At 41.2% G+C, this 23,426-nt stretch overlaps 1 protein-coding gene across 3 annotated transcripts; it reads left to right on the forward strand.

Annotated features, from left to right (window-relative positions):
- Positions 1-1,443: 1,443 nt before the first annotated feature.
- Positions 1,444-11,243, forward strand: gprc5c (G protein-coupled receptor, class C, group 5, member C). Of its 3 annotated transcripts, none has more exons than XM_038735037.1 (5): positions 1,445-1,696; positions 3,709-4,755; positions 6,711-6,811; positions 7,751-7,882; positions 9,375-11,243. In XM_038735037.1, exons 2-5 carry the CDS (start codon positions 3,768-3,770, stop codon positions 9,405-9,407), a joined length of 1,254 nt encoding a protein of 417 aa, XP_038590965.1. In that variant the 5' UTR covers positions 1,445-1,696; positions 3,709-3,767; the 3' UTR covers positions 9,408-11,243. The 3 variants fall into 3 exon arrangements, with proteins under 3 accessions (XP_038590966.1, XP_038590965.1, XP_038590964.1); XM_038735036.1 differs by having other exon boundaries at positions 1,446-1,696; positions 7,748-7,882; XM_038735038.1 differs by lacking the exon at positions 7,751-7,882 and having other exon boundaries at positions 1,444-1,696.
- Positions 11,244-23,426: the final 12,183 nt, after the last annotated feature.

A 23,426-nucleotide genomic window follows, 5' to 3' on the forward strand; every position in this document is an offset into this window, starting at 1 on the left:
CACAATCCTCAGATATAAGAAAAATAAAGAAAGTGAACATCAAAGACAATGATTTTTTAAATTCCTAAATCCTGTTTTAAAATATTAGGGCTGTGTAAAAGGTGCGATTGTGCAAAATATCCTGAGTCAGACTCGTGGCCTCTGACCCTTAAGTAGCCTTAAAGTCGGAAAAGTAATCTTATTACACACCTGCTATCATTCATATTCATTACATATTCTATATCAGTGGTTCTCAAACATTTTCACGTCAAAGACCCCTAAAACTGACACAAATTAGACCACAGACCCCCATTTGATAAGATTTGTTCAGAGGATCGCCCATCTGATAGGATTCGGGCTTTTGGATGTTTTATTCCAGAAAATGAAATCGATGAGCAAAATAGTCATGTGTTCAGTCACTACATTACTTATGGATGGAATTATAGTGAAGATTTTTGCTGGGAACCCCCTCAAGGACCCCTGGGGGTCCCCGGACCCCGCTTTGAGAACAAATGTTCTATATCAGCAATTTACATTAAAGAGTTAGTGGAAAAAAGTTGAAAAGGTCAAAATATTCTGGATGCTTTGTGCATCAGTTTGTACTTAACCATAACTCACTGCAGGGCCACCTGTGGGTTAAAATCACTCAGACTTGATATGTGCACCTGTCATCTAAATAAGTTTCAAACTGCACACTCCATTTAAAAAAGAACACCAGCTTCAGGCTACCTGCACCTACCAGACATTTAGCATGTAAAGTAAATAATTAATTTGCTTTTTTCCTGGAAAGAAGGGCTACTGTACAAGTACTTTTTCTATTGTGGTATTTATTTGTCTTAAGTAAAGAATTCCTGCAAACCAATGAAGGAAATGAACTCGTTATCAACTTCCATCTTGAAAAAGGCACTTTCAGAAGAAGCTTTTCAGCCAGTTTTATTTATTTATTTTATATTTTACATACTGTAGTTACTATTTTAGACTCTTTAACTGTTGAAAAAATAAAGTGCTTTATATTCTCTGTTTCATTTAGAAAGGTTGTGAATTATGACCCAAAAAAAGTACATTTAATGAGTTTGTTGTTCAGACACAGTAACAACATGAGTTTCAATGCAGGCCACCTTTTTTATTTTACTGCCTCCTTCACGAGGCAGAATGTCTCTGAGCTGCTGCTGGATGTAACTCTCTTCACCAGCAGATGTCCCCACACACCACTCACACTGATCGAGTCTGTTAATCCAACACCAAGGACAAAAAACGTTAAAATTAAATTTAAATGATCAGGTAGAGAGAAGTGGATTATTTAGAGTAGTTGTCTGAGATATTGTTATAAAACTGTATTTTCTGCATTAAAGTGCGTCGGTGTGTGTGTGTGTGTGTGTGTGTGTGTGTGTGTGTGTGTGGTGGGGGGGAGAAACAGAGAGAGAGAGAGAGGGAGAGAGAGAGAGGGAGAGAGAGAGGGAGAGAGAGAGAGGGGGAGAGAGAGGGAGGAGAGACCATCGCAGCAGTCTGATCGTTTGAAAACGCGCGTGAAGGATTCTGAAACTTTTATTTTCCATTTAATTTGAAGTGAACTGGGTTTAATGGGATTTGGACGAGAGTAGAGAGGAAACTTTTTTTGTGACTTCTCTTTTTGCTCAATAGGATTTAACTTCAACCCCGCCGTTTCTAGCAGGTGAAGAGGCGACAACCAGCACAGAGGTCTGCGGACAACATCCAGGTAGTATATATAATACTTCAGGCTTTGTATTCTTAATTTATTACTAATTATCTCGTTCAGATTTTTTCAGATTTTACGAAGTTTGTATTCAAAACATCCCACTAAGTAGCTACACCTTTTGCCGGTTTGATAGATTATTTGGGATATTTAGCACTTTGTGTGGGTCTTTGTCCTACATGCAAAGTGTGTATAATGTGGATATTCTTGAACACATCCTAAAGGGTGTGTGAAACAGTTTTTAATGGTTCAAATGCATAAAATACTGCAAGAGATCTGTTCTTTAAATCCAATATACTAAGGTGTGGGAGTGAAAAGGAATGAGTGGTATAATTAGCATCATGGCTGCACTTTTTAGAAGTGAATGTGGCATTTCTTTGCTGATGAAATCACCCTGAGCTGCAGTCTGCACATGTGCAGGAGACAGAGCCTCTGCTGAAATTGTGCTAAAACGTTTAGCATGATTTTGTTTAATTTTAATTTTTAAAAGGCTGTAGATAATGACAACAAACTCAACAACAGTCCTTCTTCATAAACCCTGCCAGGCACCATGGGGTACCAACCAGGATGCTAAAGGGAAGCAACACATGGCAGCTTTATTATATTTACCCATGTTAGTTTTATTTCAGGAAGAAATAATAAAAAGAGATGTTGATATTGGTCCCCTTAACAAGTTAAATAAAAATAGCCACATTAAGGCCCTTCATCATTCTAGCTGATAGACACTTCTTTAAGCCTGTCTTTAAGAAAAAAATCTCACCACAAGGTCCATTTAGTAGCAATTCTGGAGCTTCGGGTCAATTAGGCAAACTCTTCCTGCTGATGAAGTTCATGATCATGACATGATTGAAAGCTCCAGAACAGCTTTTTGGACTATGTGGTGAGACTGTTTCCTGAACTGCTGTTTCCAGGTGTAAGGAAGACAGAGAACTTGCTAAGATCCCGGGCCTCCCTCTGCAAGAAATTGTTTGAGTTGGTTTGGATCCTGATAGAGAAGAAGTCTGGGAATCAGATGTAATCAGTAAACTTTTGTTAATTGATTATGTCATCAGTTTGAGGTCCAGCAGGGAGTCCTTGGTCTTATCTTTAGGTTGATTATATGAAGGTACTGAGTGGCCGGGTGTGTGAGATATTTTGAAAGCCCGACTGTTGCCCTCTTCTTCATTACTTATTTATTTTTGTTTCATAATGGGGTGAAAATCTGCCTCGAGCATTCAGAAAATGCAAACATGCCATGAAACAGACGTGAAAACGACCTCGACGTCTAAAGAGCGGGACCTGTAACAACATTGTCAACACAGGCCGTAATCTCGGCAAGAATTCTGTAGCACCTTCAAGGCTGTCTTTGTGATTAGAGGTCACACCCGAAAACAAACATATTAGCAGCGTGTTTACTAAGGGACAGAGAGTACTCAGAAAGCCACTGACCAACCCAATCTGGCTACGTGGAGAAACAGAGACGCTTTATTACTTTGTACCGGAAAGATCCTTGACGTGATTGAGTCGCTGAAGTGAGAAAGGCTGAACGTCCGCCACCACGTCGATATGGCTCACAGACTGTCCTCGGGTTCAGTGTAATTCAATCTGACGGGGGACAAAAAGAAGCAGCCAGACAAACTTGGACTGCGTCACAGAGCAGACCAAGTTTTAGATTTGATATGTGCATTATGCACTTTCACCTCATTGATTCAGGTGTAATTTCAGTGTACAGAAACAATATTTGTTGACAGATCCCATTATGATTGATGTCAGAGTCACATTCCTCTGATTCGTTGGTGACTGCTGAGGTTTTGGGTGCAGCTTTCTGATTTTGTTCTGAGTAACGTAAGGTCACTTTTTATTACACATGTTCCATCGTAACAAAGGTTTTGTTTAGAATCCCATATGTTGCTATGTGTAAACTGACTCATGCCAGTGTAATATTTTCTTAACTGGGTGTAGACTGCAGTGTCCTTATCTAGCACTGGTGATGTATTTGAGTCTTTGTTAAGATCTGTCCACATTTCCTTCCTCAGACTCTCCCTGTTGGTCCATCTGAACAGCTGCTCTATTATCAAACTCTATTCCAGTAGCCATGGCTGCCAACGTTACCCCTCAGGGTTGTGGCCCTAACGTGGGCTCCCTCTATTACAACCTCTGTGACATCACGGTCGTGTGGGGCATCGTGGTGGAGGCCTTTGCCGCAGCTGGCATTGTCTTCTCCTTTGTGCTTTTCATCGCGCTGCTGGCCAGTGTACCCTTCATGCAAGACAAGACCCGCAAGAACTCGGTGGGTGTCCTTGCCTGCTTCCTGGTCTGCACTGCTGGTCTCTTCTGCCTAACCTTCGCCTTCATCGTGGGGAAGGACTTCTCCACATGTGCTTCGCGTAGGTTCCTCTTCGGGGTGCTGTTTGGCGGTTGCTTCGCCTGCCTCCTGATGCAGTGTGTGAATCTGAACATCCTCGTCAGGCGGGGCAGAGGGCCCCGGGCTTGGGTCTTGTGTCTGGGAGCAGTAGGGCTTTGGCTGGTGGAGGTGGTCATCAACACTGAGTGGCTGATCATCACAGTGGTGCGCCACCCACAGGGGCCACTCAACAGCACAGCCGGAAGTGACAGAGCCACGGCTACGCCTTGCAACATCGCCAACAAGGACTTTGTCATGGCGCTGATCTACGTGATGACCCTGATCCTGGCTGTGGTGGTGGCAAGTCTGGCCGTCATGGCGGGCAAACACAAGCAGTGGAAGAAGGATGGCGCCTTTTGCCTTCTAACCAGCTTGTTCTCTGTGGGTATTTGGGTGGCGTGGATCGTCATGTACGTCTATGGGAATCAGAGGAGAGGGGGGCCCACATGGGATGACCCTACTTTGGCCATTGCCTTGGTGGCAAATGCGTGGGTGTTCCTCACCCTCTACACCATTCCTGAAATCTGCTGTTTGACCAGTGACGGTGACAGCCAACAAGGCTTCGAGGAAAATCTGTACTCGAACCGAGGAGTCGGCTACGAGACGATCCTGAAGGAACAGAGCTCCCAGAACATGTTCGTGGAAAACAAGGCTTTCTCCATGGACGAGCCAAACCAAGGTATGAAGCCTGGTGAAAAGTCAAAACTACAGTCAATATCAATTGCTGTCAATTTTACCTTTATAGTGAAGTTTGTGCTGCAGGAAAAACAGATTTGTTTTGCATATCAAGTAATCCTCTCACCACCAGTATGCTTAAAATGAAAACTTCATGGAGGATGGCAGCATTGACAAGTAACTGCTATACTGACGGACCATATTTCTCTCTTTTGTTGACTTTGACATCAATTATATCATTACAGTAATTAGAAAACTCCCCTACTTGTGACATAATAAAATGCAAAGTCAGCTGGACCATCACCTGAACTTCTGAAAAGCAAGATGTTTCGGCTGCAATTTGATTTTATATTCTCAGTTAAAAAGGATGTTGGATTTGAGCCCATCAAGTTGTGTCAGGTATGACATGACTGTAGCCTTGTGCCAAACTCCGCATTTTAAATTCAGCAGGAAGAGTTTTCACTACCACTATTTACTGCAAATCAACCATTTGCCTGGAAAACTTTTGTTTGTTTGTGAGGTAATAACTAGAAGGGAGTTTAAGCACATACATACACGAACTTTACACCTAAACTACATATCACACACAGTGAAACGTCTACCAGGACTTTATAATATCATGTTTTGTAACGCAGGGTTTGTCAGGGGAACACCTGGGGAAGCTGGATTGTACATTCTGCCCTTTGTCGCTGCACTGACTGTTTGCATTATCATAGAAATTACAGAATGACCTTGTACAGATGAGCGATGAGTAAAGGTTTCAAGCCCGCAGAAACATCAGACGGATTGCAAAATGTTCTCAAAAGGTTGTTTTGCATCGACATGATGACCGCACAGAATTTGATATGTTGCTGTTTAAGTCCTGATGTAGCAGTAAAAAAGATACCAAGACCAGAACGTCAAGTTCTGCACTCTGTCGTTACTCACAGCTCCCGCCTGATCATCAGGGCTGATGTGAGTCGGTGGATGGTGTGTCACTGTGGTGTAGAGGTGGATAGTTAGCAAGAACAATTTTTAGACATATAGGTTATTATTATTAGTAGTAGCAGTATTTAATAATTTACATTTTATGTACAACATTTTAGGGTAAAAATCACTCTTTTTAACCCCACAACATTACAGTTAGTTTATGGATATTCAACATGAGAGGTCTTTTTTGCAGTAATATCTGGTATCTTCATATTCTTAGGAACTTTGAAAAACAGCCTTGCTACCCAGTGACCAAAAAAATTTCCTTTCTGTCTTTCTCTCCTATACTGTTTTCATTTATTGTTTTTCCCTCCCCCTCTTTGTCCTTACCTTGTGTTTCTTCCGCATTCAGTCTGAAAGCAAAAACCCCCTGAAACTCGAGATATGTTTGTTTCTTTACACCTCACTGAAACTCTCTTCACTACATTTACTTTTATTTTGGACAACTGCTTGTTGTTTTGTACTTAACTAATGTCCTTGGATTGTGAGCTGTGACTACAAAGTCTATAATGGTTCAATCAAACTCCTGTATACATCGCTTTCCCAGAGTTTCAGTCTGGGACTGAATCATAGTATCTGTACATTAACCTTTATGACCCAGAAACACTCACTCTGCTTCCGATTCTCATCAAAAACATCACACTTTGTGTTTGCATTCTCTCCATGGTAACTAAGGTGTGCCAAAAGTTTCATCCAGGGGAAATTATTTGACGTTAGGAGCCACAAAGGTAAAGTCCTCTGTCACATCCGTCTCTGCGGGGCGTTTCTACATAAAAACATCAGGGAAAACACGAGGGAGATAAAGGACAGATAGCGCCTCATGGTCTCGTTCTGGTGACTAAGTGCTGTGTATCTTTAGTGATTGTAATTTAAAGATTTAGGAGATGGCTGCTAGGGAACAAAAGCACTTAAGAGCCCTAAGGATATCACACAAAGAGCCTGTTGGGTGACAAAACAATGCCGTTTTTTGTCTCTGTTTGTCCATTACAGCATCCAAGCCTGTGTCTCCATACAGCGGCTACAACGGTCAGCTGCGTAGTTCGGTCTACCATCCCACTGAGCTGGCTGTTATCAGCAAAGCAGTAAGAAATGTGAGTATACACCCACGTGATGTGTTTACAGAGACACACATTTGAATATGGTGTAGTGTAGAGGCAGTTAACAAGCCGGTTCCCAGCACACTCACAATTACTGTACATATTTCCTGCGGTAGGCAAATTTTTATTGAAATGCAGAACCCTGGACAGTTGCACCTGGCCTCCAAATAAAATTAGACACAGTAGGCTAAAGGTTAAATGTGTCTACAGGGTTCAAGCACAATGTGTGTCAATTTGATTTAAAACGACTCTGATACTCTCATAGAATAACTGAGGGGTGGAAAACATGTATGATACGGTAATTGGTCATAACCGGATTAATATTTTCACACCTATCATACATCCAATGGTAAATTATAGTTTTAATTTTCTGAATTTTAGGAGTTGTGCAGGTTGCATTAGCTCCATTTATGAATGTCAGACCTGGAAACTACCCTTTTAGAGTTTGGGGTAACGTTAGCCGCTCTTCTTTCTCAGAAGGGGTAGGGATGCTGATTTTTGATCTGGGACATGTAATGTTAGCCTTAGTCTTTTAGCATGATATCATGAATGGTATGTAGCCATTAAGTGTATATGTAGGGTCCTTTTTTGTGTGTTTCTCATCGGTCATCAGTTAGAAATAAGAGGTCTGCTTTTGTTTACTTCCTTAGAAAATGAACAGAGGTAAATCTGCCAGCGTTATCACTGTAAGCCATGCTAGAAGACAGGCATAGTAACATCAACTGGGGCTATATGCATTCTCCAGTACACCCTAGGTGAGAACAGGCAATTCTGAGGGGTCCTGCGATTTGTTAAATGGTTTTGTACATCATGTGGGAGTCAAAACTTCATGCACACGGAGGTATTTCCAAAGAGCAGTTGGTTACAGATACATTCCCTCCCTGATTTCTTGGATGTTTTTATCATGGGCCATGTTATGACTTCATGCAGCAGCACCCTCTGGACTCCACCAGTAACATGATCATTCCCCGAGCTTCGACCAACTCTGCAGCCAGCAGCGGGAGCAGCACCCCAACAATACCCGCTGAGAATGGGAACACTGCATACACACACAATGGAAATAGCGTAGGTTATGCCCTGAACTCGCCTCGCCTTCGTCACTCCACACTTCTTGTTGATTCTCCTTATCAACTTGCTCGCCTCCAGATGCTTTTCTCTTCCCCTGCCTCTGTGCATGTCGGCCTCTCAGCTCCTGCTGTATCCATAGCAACTTCTTCTACAGGTTCACTATGAATCACTTCTTTGTCTGGATTGTTTTTTACTTACCTTGTGGATTTCACTCTCTCAAGGCTTCATGATTTTCACTTCGTTCAATGTGCTAGTTGGATTAAATGCACTCTGTAGGCCTCTTCCATCTTTTCTCTTACTGGAATGCAAGAAACATGTTGGTGAAAAGGGAAGTCTTTGATTTGCCTTGATTTGTCTCTCTCTGGCCTTATTTTAGTGGTCTTTTTTCCATAATTCTCTGTACTAAAAATGTATCTTATAAGTCTCTGAGTAATAAACACTTCTAAGCTTCCTTCAGGGAGGATGACAGCTGTAGTCAGTTTGGATGTACAGCATTACAATGGCTGCCAAACGGATTTTCATGGTAAAATAAAGCTTTATCTGCTACTACTAATGCAGCATAATCCATCTAGATGCTTAATATAGTCTCAGGTACTGTAATCTTTATAATATGTTGTTTCAATGCCATTTTTTCTAAAATGGTTATGTAACTTTATTTAGTGCATTTTTTAAAAATAGTTTTTACCTCTTAAACTGTTTCTTGTGCTACTGCATCTACATCCCCATCCTGGCGATAAATAAAGTCTTATTATTGTTATTAAATATGGCTAAAAATACAGCTTCTCACTTTTGCTAGCGTGATTTGGTCACCATGCACCGACACACAGAAGCTATATATTTAGATATGTTTTGGTTGCTAACTTCTCCGCTGCTCAGGTACGCTGAGTAGCACAAAAATCTGCTTTACTTTGTTGCTTGCACAGTCAGCTCTTTGTTGATCTTTGTCAAATACAACTGCAAGTATGACAATGGAAAAGAGCTAACTGTGCTAGGAACAAACGGAAGCTGTGTGTTTAGCCATATTTGGTTAACTGTTTCTAAGAATATTTTGATGCTCTTTTTGCCAAACTCGTGCTGTGTCTGAAGTCACTCCCATGTTCACCCATTCACTAATATTCCTTACATAATGAGTAGCAAATTGAGATTTTAAATCACCGCATGACGGCAGCGATGCATTGGGGGATTTTTAGCAAAAATGAAGGTAGATACTATTTTTTTTTTTGTTCAATTAAGGGAATTTTGCTTACACTGAAAATTCATAAACTCAAATAAATTGGGAGTAAATACGCTATTTAGCAAAGAGAGAGTGAATTCAGGCACTTGTAGGGTCGCCTTATAAATCTACGCTGACTACAGTTGTCCTCCAACATTTTAGAACCACCTTTCACGCCTTCAGAGGGTAGTTGTTACTTATAAGTGTTCAGTTCTTATTTAACTCATTATGTTGCTGTTTGACCAACAACTCCACCATGTCTCTCCTCTTCTGCAGGGGAATGGTCTGCACAGGACGACCCAGTGGTGATCACGCTGTGGCTCTCAACACCCGGTTACAATCATTTCACTTCATGTCTTTTCATTTGCACTTGCTGACTGTATGTTTGCTGTTATTCATGGTTCCATAAGCTGGTTCTAAGAGGAACCCTCAGCCCCGGCATGTGGAGATGACCGCTGGGTCATCATCTCTGATGGAAAACAGCTAAACCTTCTTTTGACTGATTTCCCCCTGTGCCACTGGGTATCAGACAGTATAGAGCTTCATTTGGAAGTCAAAGCGAGGGGATGAAGCCGCGGCTTTGCTGCAGAACAAAGACTTTTTGCAACACAGTGAACTCTGAACCCAAACACACGATGAAGAGTGGCGGTGCTGACGGTGGGGGACAAAATGGCTGAAGAGAACAGTTTAACTAAATATTGGGAGTGTCTTTGGCTCACTATGATATTTACATGTACACACACCCCTTCCCCCTACACACACCATAAACAAATTATCACTGCAGCAGCAGCCATGCTTCAGTGAATCATTCCTTAGGCTGGAGAAAAAGAAACACTATCAGAAAGGTTGCATTCACTTATATATATAAAAAAAAAAAAAAGTTTAATTCTTTGGAGTCAGTATATATTTTTGTGCCTGGATTGTGAATATTGTTAATAACCACAAAGTTCCACATGAAATTAAGCTACTGGTGTTGAATTAATGTAAATACGTTGTTAATGTGTCAATGTTCATACACTGCATGGATGCATTGTATGGTTCTGTGTATTTAATACTATTTATAGCACTACTGTGTGCTATTTAATTGTTTTATCCAATTTCTTCCAATCAAACAATCATTTCAATAGAGAGGTGAAATCCCCCCTTCTGATTAATTTGTTTCTTTAGCTTATAATGCTCATTGCAGTTTCTCATAAAAGGTTTATTTTATCGTTCTTTCTAACAAACAGAACAGAACATGATACTTTGGGTCCATATTTCCAGATAAAGATTTATCTTACTTCTTTTCCTGACAGTAAAAATTGAGATACATGTCATTTTAACAGAGATTAAACACTGTCTGTATTATGTTCGGCCTTCATAAAACATCATAACATTGAATCTAGAAGTATCGGCAAAGCCTCATTGGAGTTGTAATTGTTGAATGTTAACAAAATAATCAAAGGATGTTTCTGAAATCATTCACTATTCACTATGCAGTCCAATATGAAGTGTGTTGTCTAAATGTAAACTGTTTTTTTTTTTATTTCTCCAATATATGAGACTTTAAGTGCAGCGTAAAAAGTAGTAGACAATCTATTAAACTACCATCATGCATTGTGCAGATAGGGAATAAAAAGGAACCTGAATATGGTTGTAAACTCTCTGAGCCAAAGCTGGCTTGTTTTTGTCAGGCCAACGGTCCAAAGCAAACATATGCAATTTATAAGGAAAGAAAACATTTGAGAGGCTGGAACGAAATGTTTGGCATGTTTCCTTGATAAATGACCTTAACGTTTATCGAAATAGCTGGCGATTAAGCACTAAACCTGAGGAATGTCTGAGATAGTTTGGGGGCTTTTTTCCCCCTCCATCTGACACACGACCTCTACATAGAATTCCCTTTGTAACGTGTTCTGAATAGTGAATAAGTGAATGATTTTGTTTTACCTTGGTGCTCAATCTCTGCCATCCTGTAGACATAAGCTTTGTTTTATTATTGACATTTTTATGTTTCAACTCTTAGAAACACAAATGAAGGAAAACCTAGAAGAGAAAATCAATTGTCTGGTCCAGGAAGATCTCTGAAAGGGGGGATGGGACTTCAGTTGTTCACAGTGTGATTTATCTTTAATATCCAGTAAAATAAATTCACTTGTGATGTTATGAAGAGTGTGTTTTCTAATCAGAATATGATGTTCATGTGAGGTAATGAGGGCAGTCCAGGGTTCAGCCATGCGATAACAAAATGATTTATTCCGCGCACAACATGTTCGCTCTTGCAGGATGTGCTGCAGTTGGAGGTCCAGTGTAACGTGAGAGCAGAAACAGCAGGCACACAAATTCAATCATGTTCATCAACTCGCGCAAAGAGATTTATCGATCCAGCCTCACTGACATCAGATGGCTGAATTCATCAAGGTCATCAAGAGGAGATGGAAATAATTGATCATGGTTTCAGTTATCTGTTCCCTACAGTGCCAGATCATCTTCAGTATCTCCTCGCTAACTTCTACACAGCAGGAGGTTGATGCAGTGCAGTCTCTCCGCTTAGGAGGAACGTTATCGACTAAGTGTGTCCAGGTTTCGCCATCAAAATGCCTCAGAAGGTGTGTGTTTACTCAGTGGAGTCAACTGTCTGTGTGTCATCTCAGCGATGAGAATGTCACGTGCCCGTCGGGGGCCCCTAACTCAGAGAAGTAGATACCGTCTGGCTGCACTGCACATGTAGGAGCTGATGAACAGATACATAGCAGGTTGATTCCAGTATGCAAATAGCACCTGCTTTTTTTAAATGATGTTAAGATGTCAAACACTGTTGAATAAAGCCACAACTCTTAAACACAAATATTTTCAAAAAAGGATGTAAAATGTTAAAAACGTGTGAATGAAATCCGTTTTTTACAGAATGTAATAGAATCACACCTCACATCTCCATCTTAAGGAGTGATGTTTAACTAATGATATAGTGTAATAACATAAGCATCGTGAGTAGTTTAAAGGAGCAGTTCAACTTTTTTGGAAATGTATTTATAGGATTTCTTTCTCACTCTAATATCTGTGCATTTAGTCCAGAACTAACCCAATCACTACTGCACAGACTTTGGCTCCAAATGACGTCACGGTGCAAGATGGCAGGCACCATATCCGGGACATTTTGGCTTCACTTTTGCTCTGCCAGTCCGCAGCGCAACAGGACACGCCTCAAAACAGCCCCAGTTTGTTTAGGTTTAGACACAAAAACGATTCAGGTAGGTTTGGGAAAACATCAAGGGTACGTAAATCCAGGAAGTTGTATTAGGGGGCGTGTCGAGTAGTCTGCAAGACTGCAGGGAGACCCTTTTCGAGAGGAAGTGGAGACAACATCATCCATTTTTATATATGGTGAACTTTGGAGAGATCAAGGCTTGCTGTTTCCGCCTGCTTCAAGTCTCTTAATGCTAATGTTGGTTAATCGCCTCCTGACTCTGGCTCTGTACTTAACACACAGACATAACATTGGTATTCATAACCCTCATGGAGGAAAGCAAATTTCCCAAATTATTACAATTTAAATGTCATTGCATCAACTAAATTTTATTTATACAGTCCCAAAACACAGAGGACTGTACAATCTGTGCAACATGTGACACTCTCTGTCATTAGACACTTGGTTTGGATGGAAAAACTGAAAAAGATCAATCTGCCAGGATGGACAGACATGAAATAGATAATGTGTATAAGGAGAAAACAAATTAACACAGCTATTGTACAATTTTAATACGGAGAGACAGAGTTACAGTTTTGGGTAAATGAAAAGTTAAGTATAATTTAAAGTACATAAAGTATAATATTGAATAAATATAAATATTAAAGTGTTAAACGAGTTTCAGGCAAAGTATGAATGTGTTTAAAATGTGAATCGGAGACGACGTTAAAAGAGCTGTGACTATTATAACCACAAAACCTGCTTTGTGCCTCAAATACCTGGAAAAAGCACACACTACACATACACAAGAGACGAGGTCCCATTTGAAGAAAACTTCTTCTAATACATTACATGATGGACTATGTTATTTTATTTTATTTGGCCCATTTAGAAGGACATTTTTACATAACTGTCATGTTCTATATAATTACCTTACAATTACATTACTAGTTGCTGGAAGACCTTGTGCAATCTTTTGACATGGATCTCCCTGCGAACACACACACATACAGCTCACACTGAACTGCACCTCCCCCGTGCTCATATTTCATGTGTCGTCACTGAACTGGCTGCTTGCTGCTGTGGTAACAGGCTGCTGTGGTCAAGAGGTTAGACTGTGATTTATAAGCGATCCAACTGCTGTGGCCTGATAACCTCCAAGTCTCCTGAGGAGGTGACACAAGGCCACATCTAAGGTCTATTTTAGGCTCAGCCGGCCCTGCTATCACATGTGTTTCAGTAATTACAGACGGAGCTGTAAATGTTCTGCAAAACTATTCTGCAGAGGCACAGATAAGACATGGGTGTGAGAAGATAAACAGAATATGCTTTGTCTTTTTCACCTTTTACGTCCCATGGGAGGATTTCACCATGTACATGATAATGTTGAGTTACAAAACCCTCTGACCTCAATGTATCATACTGAAGGTATGAAAATATATTATGTGAGGTTTGCAGGGTGAAAAGCTCTTTATTTTAGGTCTGGTTTAGATTACTGTTGCACTCCTCATGATACAAAGTGTTCCTTACTGTTTGAAAGAAAGGTAGATGAGTGAATAAGATGAGCTACAAACAATGATTTCTTATTATAAATAAGAATAATATATATTGTTCTATTTAATTACTTATTTTCTTAGTTTTGGCCATAATTTACAAAACTGTCCTGAGATCTAGAAACATGAAGACGTTGCTGACGGGACAAGAAACACAACAGGTATCATTGTCGATCACTTTGATAGTAAGCTTTCAGCTTTGTGTTTGGATTATCTCCAGACAAGGATTCATGTACAAGTAACCAGAATAAAAGGATAAAGATGTCTGAAACAAAAGGAAACCGTATTGCAAAACATAGCCTATAGTTTATTTTGTTTAATTTTATTCATGTAGTAATTAATTTCTTTATCTTATTTTTATTTGTGATTATAAATGTTGCCATTTGGGGGCGACACGTTGGTCCGGTGGATAGAAGAAGGTCGCGGTCGTCCCGGCCTTTCTGTGTGGGGTTTGCATGTTCTCCCCGTGTCTGCGTGGGTTCTCTCCGGGTGCTCCGGCTTCCTCCCACCGTCCAAAGACATGCGGCCTAAATTGTCCTTAGGTGTGAGTGTGAGTGGTTGTCTGTTTATGTGTGGCCCTGCGATGGACTGGCGACCTGTCCAGGGTGTACCCCGATGTCAGCTGGGATTGGCTCCAGCCCCCCGCGACCCTGTATGCAGGATAAGCAGTTGACAATGGATGGATGGTTGCCGTTTGCAGTATTTTGGCAAGTTGTATTAAACTGCAACTATCCTTTAACTACCTGTTTGCTTAAATGACCCTAATGACTCATCCTCCGTCGTCCTGCAGCCATATTGGATCTCTGTCTGCCCACACACAAGCACAAACAATCTTTCATGTACAAAACATGTGTGAAAATCTGCAGATTTGTTAGACTAGTACTAGTAGTTATATTTCCAACTGCCTTACGTCCATTTAGATTTCAAACATGTGGTGATAAAGGAACAACAAAGCCTGAAAACCAGACTGGAAGCTGTGACCCCTTTATGCCTGTAAAATCTTACAAGCCTCAGCATGCTGTTTGGTGTGCTCATAGGACAAGAAGTGGAATATAAATGTACCACAGCTTCATGGAGCAGCAGTGTCAGGAGTGTGAGAGACGTCTCACTGTGAGTTAATTGGTGCTAGAAGCCAGCGCCTGCATCCTGCTGATAGCGCAGGTATCTGAGACAATGAGCGGTTTGTCCAATTAGTTGAAACACACAAACACGCACAAACAAAAACACAGTGTGCAATCGAGATTGGATATGAACTGCAGGGAGCTATCTAAACAAAATGCTAAGAGAAGAAGCTACAGTGGAGCCTCTGATGTCCATAAATGAGGTTCTTTCAACACAGAGGACATCGTGTGCTGTAGCAGAGGTTGTTTACACAGTGTGAAAGGCATTTGGTGAGACAAAACACACTTTCCAGGCCGTGCAATAGAAAAGCAGATAACCAATTCAAATACCCTCCCCAGTGTTTGTTTTATTGCGTGTACAGTTTGCAGATGGGGTGGATAAAGTACTCACATCTTTTGCTTCAGTATATGTGCAGCTCTACACTGTTAACATGTTCCATCACCAGCATGTTTGCATTCAACATGTGTAAAAGTACACATCAGGAAATATGATGAAGTATAAAGACTAAAAGATACTGTACATTTGTTGGTGGGTTGTAAATGAGGCTTTAACATGTTATAGCAGGCTGAGATGGAGCTGGTATACTGCTGGAAAATGTAATGCGTTGGTTCCCGATCTTGGGTCCAGACCCCAGCAGGGTGAGCTCAATCTTTTTGGTCATGAGATGGAACAGAGAAAATATCTTAATTCAAGGTCCACTTGCGATTTTTTCAGTGGATAAAGTCTGCTGGTTTGTCATGGATATATTTAAGTAGCATGCATTGGTCATTTGTGATCGCAGGTTGTTCTATGTGGAAGAATATGTGTATTTCAGTTCAGTTCAGTCATTTTCATGACTTTTCCTTTAATGCTGGGGGCTGGGGGGTTTATATCCAACATTATAGCTATGACAAAAAATGATATGAGAAATGGCGGACCCTGTACCCTGTAATCTTAGCATTTTATCTTGTAAATGACTTTACGCTTTTATTTCTTTATCCCTCTAAAAATGTTTAAAATAAAACAATTTAAGAAATCACACAGTGGCACAGTAACATAACTTGTTATGGTGAACATGTTAGCAAACAGTTGCCTGTTTACACAAGCAGCAGATGCAGGTCAACATTTGTTGGAATTGTGTTCTGATAGTTCAATATTCAGTTTCTTTTGGGTCTGTGTAGTTTCCACCAGCTCCTTAGCTGCTAAATGTTCCATTATGTTCCCAAGCTAGTCACCAACTTCATCCATTTGCTGTTTGGTGCTGAGCAGGTAGCGCACAACAACATGTTTCTCAAAGACTTTTATATTTACTTGTTTTAACAAAGCATGTTCTCCAAAAACAGATGTCTGCAGCTGGAAATGAATTTGATGAGAGTGGTGAGAATGAACCAAAACAAGAAGCTGAGAGACGCTAAAATGCTTTCTAGATTCAAGGGGAACACTTTGCATAAAGACTGACAGGTTCAGTCAGAAAGCTTGCCACAATGCTTGCCTATGACTCATAGTAATGAGTTGAATGAATTAATTGTGGTGAAAAACTGGACATTTCAGTGTTTTACAGATTATTTGTCGGGACCCGGGACACCCAGTTTGAAAACGGGACAATCCCAGATAAAGCGGGACGTCTTGTCGCTCTGGTTTGTCACTCCGAGCGACCTCCTCCACATTACATGTACCCATTTAATCAAGTTAATCCTCAAGATCTGTACTGGAGTAAAGCACTAAATGTACCGTGTTATTTTCCATGACTACATTTTGTTTTGCCATCTGTTTACCCCAGTGTGGCACTGACTGATAAACTCACTCCAGCATAGTTGGCAGCCAAACTTGAGCTCAGAGCTCTGGCACTTCACAGCCCGAGTCCAAATAACACCCAGTTAGCCCCCCACCCCACCCCACCCCCGCCGCCGCCTCCGCCTACATCCAAACCCTGTTTGCCTCGAGTTCACATCAGGAGTCAAGGTACACATTTACAGCCCTCAACCTTTCTGGTTCTCTTTGTCCACCTTATCGTGCACATTAAAAACATGTTAAAACACTTTTGTGATTTCAGAAAGCAAATTGAGTCTGTTGTTCATTAACAGCTTTACATCCCGCTGGTACTGTGCAGAGCTACTGAGTAGTGACTGAAGTGTTGATATCCAGGGACACTAATTGGTCAGTGCACCTTTACACACGTGACAGAAACACATTATAAATTCAGACCCCTTCATTTGCAGTTACTCAACCTTCACAGACCTTCAGGTGACCTCGGCAGCAAGAGAATGATTTACCAGCAGCTTGACCTGAGCTGTACACAGGGCAAACACAAGGCTGATTCACAGTTTGACTAGAAGATTAGAGGGGTCAGCGGAGCCTAAATTATTATATCCAACTAAATTAGGCACATGGATGAGTTATAGACTAATATTAAGTTACCTTTACCCAAAAAATAATGCAACATGATTTTCTCTAACACTGGATTTACAGCCATGTATGGAGGAGTTACACCACAGCTAAAGAGACAGAAATGCAGACAGTGATAAAGTATCTACACTGTGATAAACCTTTATACACTGTAATAGTTTAATATGGTGCAAATTCAGGTTATTCCACTTCCAATTTATTATTTGTGTTTTTGATAAACCAGTGCTTCTAGGTACATATCAAATACACTCACCTAAAGGATTATTAGGAACACCTGTTCAATTTCTCATTAATGCAATTATCTAATCAACCAATCACATGGCAGTTGCTTCAATACATTTAGGGGTGTGGTCCTGGTCAAGACAATCTCCTGAACTCCAAACTGAATGTCAGAATGGGAAAGAAAGGTGATTTAAGCAATTTTGAGCGTGGCATGGTTGTTGGTGCCAGAAGGGCCGGTCAGAGTATTTCACAATCTGCTCAGTTACTGGGATTTTCACGCACAACCATTTCTAGGGTTTACAAAGAATGGTGTGAAAAGGGAAAAACATCCAGAATGCGGCAGTCCTGTGGGCGAAAATGCCTTGTTGATGCTAGAGGTCAGAGGAGAATGGGCCGACTGATTCAAGCTGATAGAAGAGCAACTTTGACTGAAATAACCGCTCGTTACAACCGAGGTATGCAGCAAAGCATTTGTGAAGCCACAACACGCACGACCTTGAGGCGGATGGGCTACAACAGCAGAAGACCCCACCGGGTACCACTCATCTCCACTACAAATAGGAAAAAGAGGCTACAATTTGCAAGAGCTCACCAAAATTGGACAGTTGAAGACTGGAAAAAGTTGCCTGGTCTGATGGGTCTCGATTTCTGTTGAGACATTCAGATGGTAGAGTCAGAATTTGGCGTAAACAGAATGAGAACATGGATCCATCATGCCTTGTTACCACTGTGCAGGCTGGTGGTGGTGGTGTAATGGTGTGGGGGATGTTTTCTTGGCACACTTTAGGCCCCTTAGTGCCAATTGGGCATGGTTTAAATGCCACGGCCCACCTGAGCATTGTTTCTGACCATGTCCATCCCTTTATGGCCACCATGTACCCATCCTCTGATGGCTACTTCCAGCAGGATAATGCTCGAATCATTTCAAATTGGTTTCTTGAACATGACAATGAGTTCACTGTACTAAAATGGCCCCCACAGTCACCAGATCTCAACCCAATAGAGCATCTTTGGGATGTGGTGGAACAGGAGCTTCGTGCCCTGGATGTGCATCCCACAAATCTCCATCAACTGCAAGATGCTATCCATCAATATGGGCCAACATTTCTAAAGAATGCTTTCAGCACTTTGTTGAATCAATGCCACGTAGAATTAAGGCAGTTCTGAAGGCGAAAGGGGGTCAAACACAGTATTAGTATGGTGTTCCTAATAATCCTTTAGGTGAGTGTATGTACAAACTGGCATTGGGGGAATTCGCTATCTCGGCTGCAGCCTGAATGGAAGCAGTGTGATGCGAATTTGCTACAGTTGGCATTAAGGGGTTAAATTAACTGTGTGTGAGGTAGATGTGTTGCAGGCTCTGCTTTGACCAACAAGACAATAAACATTCTGATTACTTTGCTCCTCCATTACATTAACTTGCCTGTGTCTTTTGAGACATTCCCTCACAGGACGTGACAGTAACGAGGTAAACAAGGGAGAGTCATCAGAGGAAGAGACTAATTAAGCACAAGCGAGCAGGGAACTGTTCCAGGTGAAACCACAAGAGCTGCTAAGAAAGTGAACTTCATTTGTATGTGATTTGACTAAAGATACTGGGAGTTTGGTGATGAAGAGACCAGTCATGCTCAGTATGTTTACACAGTTCATGTTTACCGTCAACTCCTCTCTCACTGCTGACTGCAGACCATGCTGCATATCTTTGGTGGAGAAGTTTATACTCCAGTTAATAAGCAAGGTAATATAAAACAAGATGGGGCCACACAGCTGATATGATAGCCTCCTGCTTCTCCTCCTTTCCTGAAAGTTCAACAATGTCGCCTATTTGCATGTCAAACTGTGCGTATTAGTTGCACATTTGCACCTCAAAGTCCACCAAAGTCTTTGTGACAGCTCTTTGCAGGTTTACCTTCCCTTTATGCGCAAAACCACTGACTGTGGTGGCAGAAAACCAAATGAGAAAGTGCACGCTGCAGAAAATTTCCTGTTTTGGGTAACACAACCCAGCCACATATATTGATTTCTAAACCAAAATGGATTTTAATTTCAGTTCAGATTTATTTTTTTTTTGGTAAACTCCTTCTTGTCTCCTGTTTCAGCTTCCTGTCACATAAACAAACATGTTTCTGCCAATTCTGACAGGTAACCATTTGAGGTGTGTCATTGACTTGTCATTTTGGGGCAGCGGCACGGCTGCCGCCAACTCCGGGGATGTGAACAGTGTGGTCTTTGTGCGCTCAGGACAAAGCTGGTGCTGTGAGTCAGCCGGGAGGACCTTGAGGAAGGACACCTGAGCACCAAAACACCTCCCTGCTACGTTTTTGTCAGATTTTGAGTTTATCCTTGCTCATCCACAAATGGAAAAGATGCTTTCTTATCAGAGACATCATTGTGAGTGCATTTCAGCACATACAGTGGGGGCAGTGAAACAGAAAAACCTTGCTGCCACTTTTTCCTGTTTTGAAGGACTTGAGGGAAGCTGTTTGCCCAGACTATTGACACAGCTGCAGCTAGAAAATTATTCTTCACAGGGACCACTACTGTATCAGAGGTGCATGACATGAGCCCAGATAACCCAAACATCTAGTGCTAACCTTTCCCTCAGGTTTGAGGTCATTCACTACATGCCACCGTTATTTTACAGTGATGCATTTCTAAAATTCCCTTTTTTCTTATCTTTGTTTTGGTTGCATTCTTGGTTAAACGTTCCCACACGTAGTGGGACAGTGCAGTGTTGTAGAATATCCAACAAGTTGTTGAAATACTGCCAGACCTTTTTGTGCACGTGGGGTTTCACCAGGATTAATAGCGATGAAGCTAATCCCTCTCAAGCAGAACACCTGCAGCCAGAGCTGTGTGTAGTTTATGAGCATTTCTGCATTATTCTTCTTCTATGAAGGTTTGTTTTTCCTCTGACGTTTTTTCTTGCCATGCTAGCAGCTCTGTGAGAGAACAAAATGTTAACATCAACATGTTGACAATGACAATACTGACACGGTGATGGTTAGCAGTTCCATTTTTACCATGTTCACCATCTTAGTTTAGCGTATTAGCATGTTAATATTTGCTACTTGGCAGTAAACACAACAAAGAGCTGAGGCTGGTGGGTATGTGTGAATGTTTTGCAGGTATTTGGTCAGAAACCAAAGTACTGGATAAATTAAAACTTTGACCTGATGGTGACGCTGGAGAATTTCATTCTGAACCACAAATGTCACCCTCGTGGCTGGATGAGATGTCACCAACGTCAGTAGGTTTTGTTGTCTAGGCACCATAAAGAGCTCCATCAAATTTCATGGCAAAAATATGACTGGCTGCTCTGTAGATTTAAAAAAAAATGTGTCAGGGACTCTGGGAAAAGGTCATCCAGGTCATGGTTATCTAAAGACGGTAAAGGTCAAGGACAACCAGTCAGAACTGAAGAAGCCTCTCGGATGAGGGACAAAATGTCTTATCTTCAATCAAGTCCAGCTGCCCTTGACTTTAACCTTCTCTGGGGAAACGACGACAACCTGTGAGGCAAATAAATGTAAGAAAAAGCCCTGAAGACGACCTGCAGTGGTCGAAACTTAGCCCTATAAAAAGGCTTTTTAACTTTGTTTTTCTGATATATTTGAGTGGCTGGGCTGCCTTCTAATTTATCCATCCAGTCTCTGTTGAGATTTCAGTCTGGACTAAAGTGATGGATTTCCTGGAGCCAAACCTTTCCAGCTTGGCAAAAAATGACTCTCTTGCAGTTAATGTTGTGACATTTAACAGTGAACCGAGCTGTGTTTTAAAAAACAATCCCACCTAAAGCAAAAGTGTCCGATTTTAGAGCAGTAAAAAAGGGAATTTAACTTTATTTATGACTTAATGCAACTGCTACACAACTGTTATTAGCATCTTTATGCAAACAATATTAATAATGATAATCGTAGAATTATGTTGATTTGTTGAACTTATCTTTCCAAGACCTCCAGGAATTCCCTTGGAACCCATGGGAGTCCCCAGACCATATTTTATGAACCGCTGGGTCCTGTGAAATGTTTCCAAAGCATCAAACTGTATCAAGAACAGTCTGCCCCCACTTGAGTTTCTTTTCTTTAAGTATCTTTCATGTGCCTGCCTTGGTCTATCTTTCCCCCAGTCTGCAAGCAAAGGGGCCCCTCAGGAAACGTCTGCCAGAGGTAAAGCAGGGCTCCAGGATTTCCAAAGGAAAAGGTGTTGAGAGAAACCTAATCCAGCGGAGCGGCTGTGAGGGGGACTGTTTGTGGCAGTGTTGTGAGAAAACGGACCCCACAGCCTCCTCACATACCCGACATACTTAAGAGATTCTCTGTGCTGTGACCTACATTAAATCTCGTCAGAAATGAATGCAGCGTCTTTTTGATACAATATGAAAAATAATTTATGCCACATTGTTGATTGTTGTTGTGTTAGTGTGGTAATGTACCTCAGTGTGTATATACCCAAGAGGATTTGTGGGAGGTAGGTCTCCCCAGGGGGCCTACACACTGTTTCAGGGGAGGCTCAGTGAATGGATGTGAAAACTATTACTTAGTTTAATTAGTTATTACATTAGTTATCGAAAGGAGAGCCTAAATGTGTGTGATTTGGTTGAAGAGAGTTCAGAGATACAGTAGTTTGGGAGAATTTTCTCAGAGTCAGAAACTAATAGATGCCTTAGGACAGACTCTTCTGTATTTGTTGTAGTCTAAGAGATGTTATTTGTCAAACGACAATGTTAGGGATCTTGGCTCCATTGTTAAGTGTCCATGGGATCAAATGTCATGATCATGATCCCACAGGAGTCCAGGAGTTAAACAAAAGTAGTTCGTAAAGCAAAGAGGGGGTGAGGGGGCGCACAGACTACACGCAGTCAGTGGTAGAGGACTATTCAGATCCTTTACTTACAATATGTATAAGTGTGTGAAAATACTCAAGTTCTGCATGGAAAATATTTCTTAAAAACTCCACATATCAATATTTACATACATATACATAAAAATGGATCATATGACTATTTGCAATGTGAAAGAGGTCACCTAGGCTCAACCTACAGAGAATAATCGTTCATTTTTTTCAGTTAATTTAAATGGTTTTACACAAATCTGTCTGAGGTATTGTGGATAGATAGCTCAGGTTTGATCCACCCATACATTTTTGTTACATCCACCTCATGATGTCACTCCATTTATGGTGAAATATGAACCATCAGGCACGCCTCATGATAACAAAAAAACTCTGAGGAATGGAATCTATTGTGATAATGATAAAAACCCATTATCGCAACACTAAAACTGAATCACTGTGGCTGTTAAAACTAATGTATGTGTTCATTCATCTGTCTGTGTACACACCCGCCTCCTATAATCTATTTGTTACTCTTCAGAGGTTGTTTGCTTTCCACCTATTCTTTCAGAATAATATTAGCAGCCTTTTAAGTCTGGTTGGCTTTATGTGTTTGAATAAAAGACAGTGGGAGAACCTCTCCTTGGGATAAAGTCACATTGTGGGTCTCTGGTGAGATAGCATGCCCCACCACACACCTGGTATCTCATGCCAGACGGAGCAGCTGCTGTGTTTCCACACCACGTTGCCATGGATGTGGCTTGCAAACATAGTGAGGTCTGTGGGGACCCAAGACTCACACACTGCTTCTCTTCCATATACAAAACACACACACATCTCAGTGAATGTCAGTGAATGGGTTAAACGGTTGAGAAATTAGCCGGGTATGTTACGGAAATGTAGAAACACGTTCGCACAAAGAAAGGCTACATCAAAAGAGGGTTTACTTTCACTCACGAGCATAAAGGAGCCGTTCCACCCAGCAAATCTGCTTCACTGTGGCTGTAATGCTCTTTCAGTACCTTCTCAAAATAGAGTTCACTGAAA

The sequence above is a fragment of the Micropterus salmoides genome, unplaced genomic scaffold (genome assembly GCF_014851395.1).
Source record: "Micropterus salmoides isolate LMB-PRFRI ecotype aquatic unplaced genomic scaffold, ASM1485139v1 Ms_hic_scaffold_21, whole genome shotgun sequence".
Classification (NCBI taxonomy): Eukaryota; Metazoa; Chordata; class Actinopteri; order Centrarchiformes; family Centrarchidae; genus Micropterus; species Micropterus salmoides.

Excerpts from the sequence above, each read along its gene's own strand:
- gprc5c (XM_038735036.1), top strand. The coding sequence starts at position 3,768 with ATGGCTGCCAACGTTACCCCTCAGGGTTGTGGCCCTAACGTGGGCTCC. Across the intron at positions 4,756-6,710 it reads CATGGACGAGCCAAACCAAG|CATCCAAGCCTGTGTCTCCA; the intron begins GTATGAAGCCTG and ends TGTCCATTACAG. Across the intron at positions 7,883-9,374 it reads ACACACACAATGGAAATAGC|GGGAATGGTCTGCACAGGAC; the intron begins GTAGGTTATGCC and ends CCTCTTCTGCAG.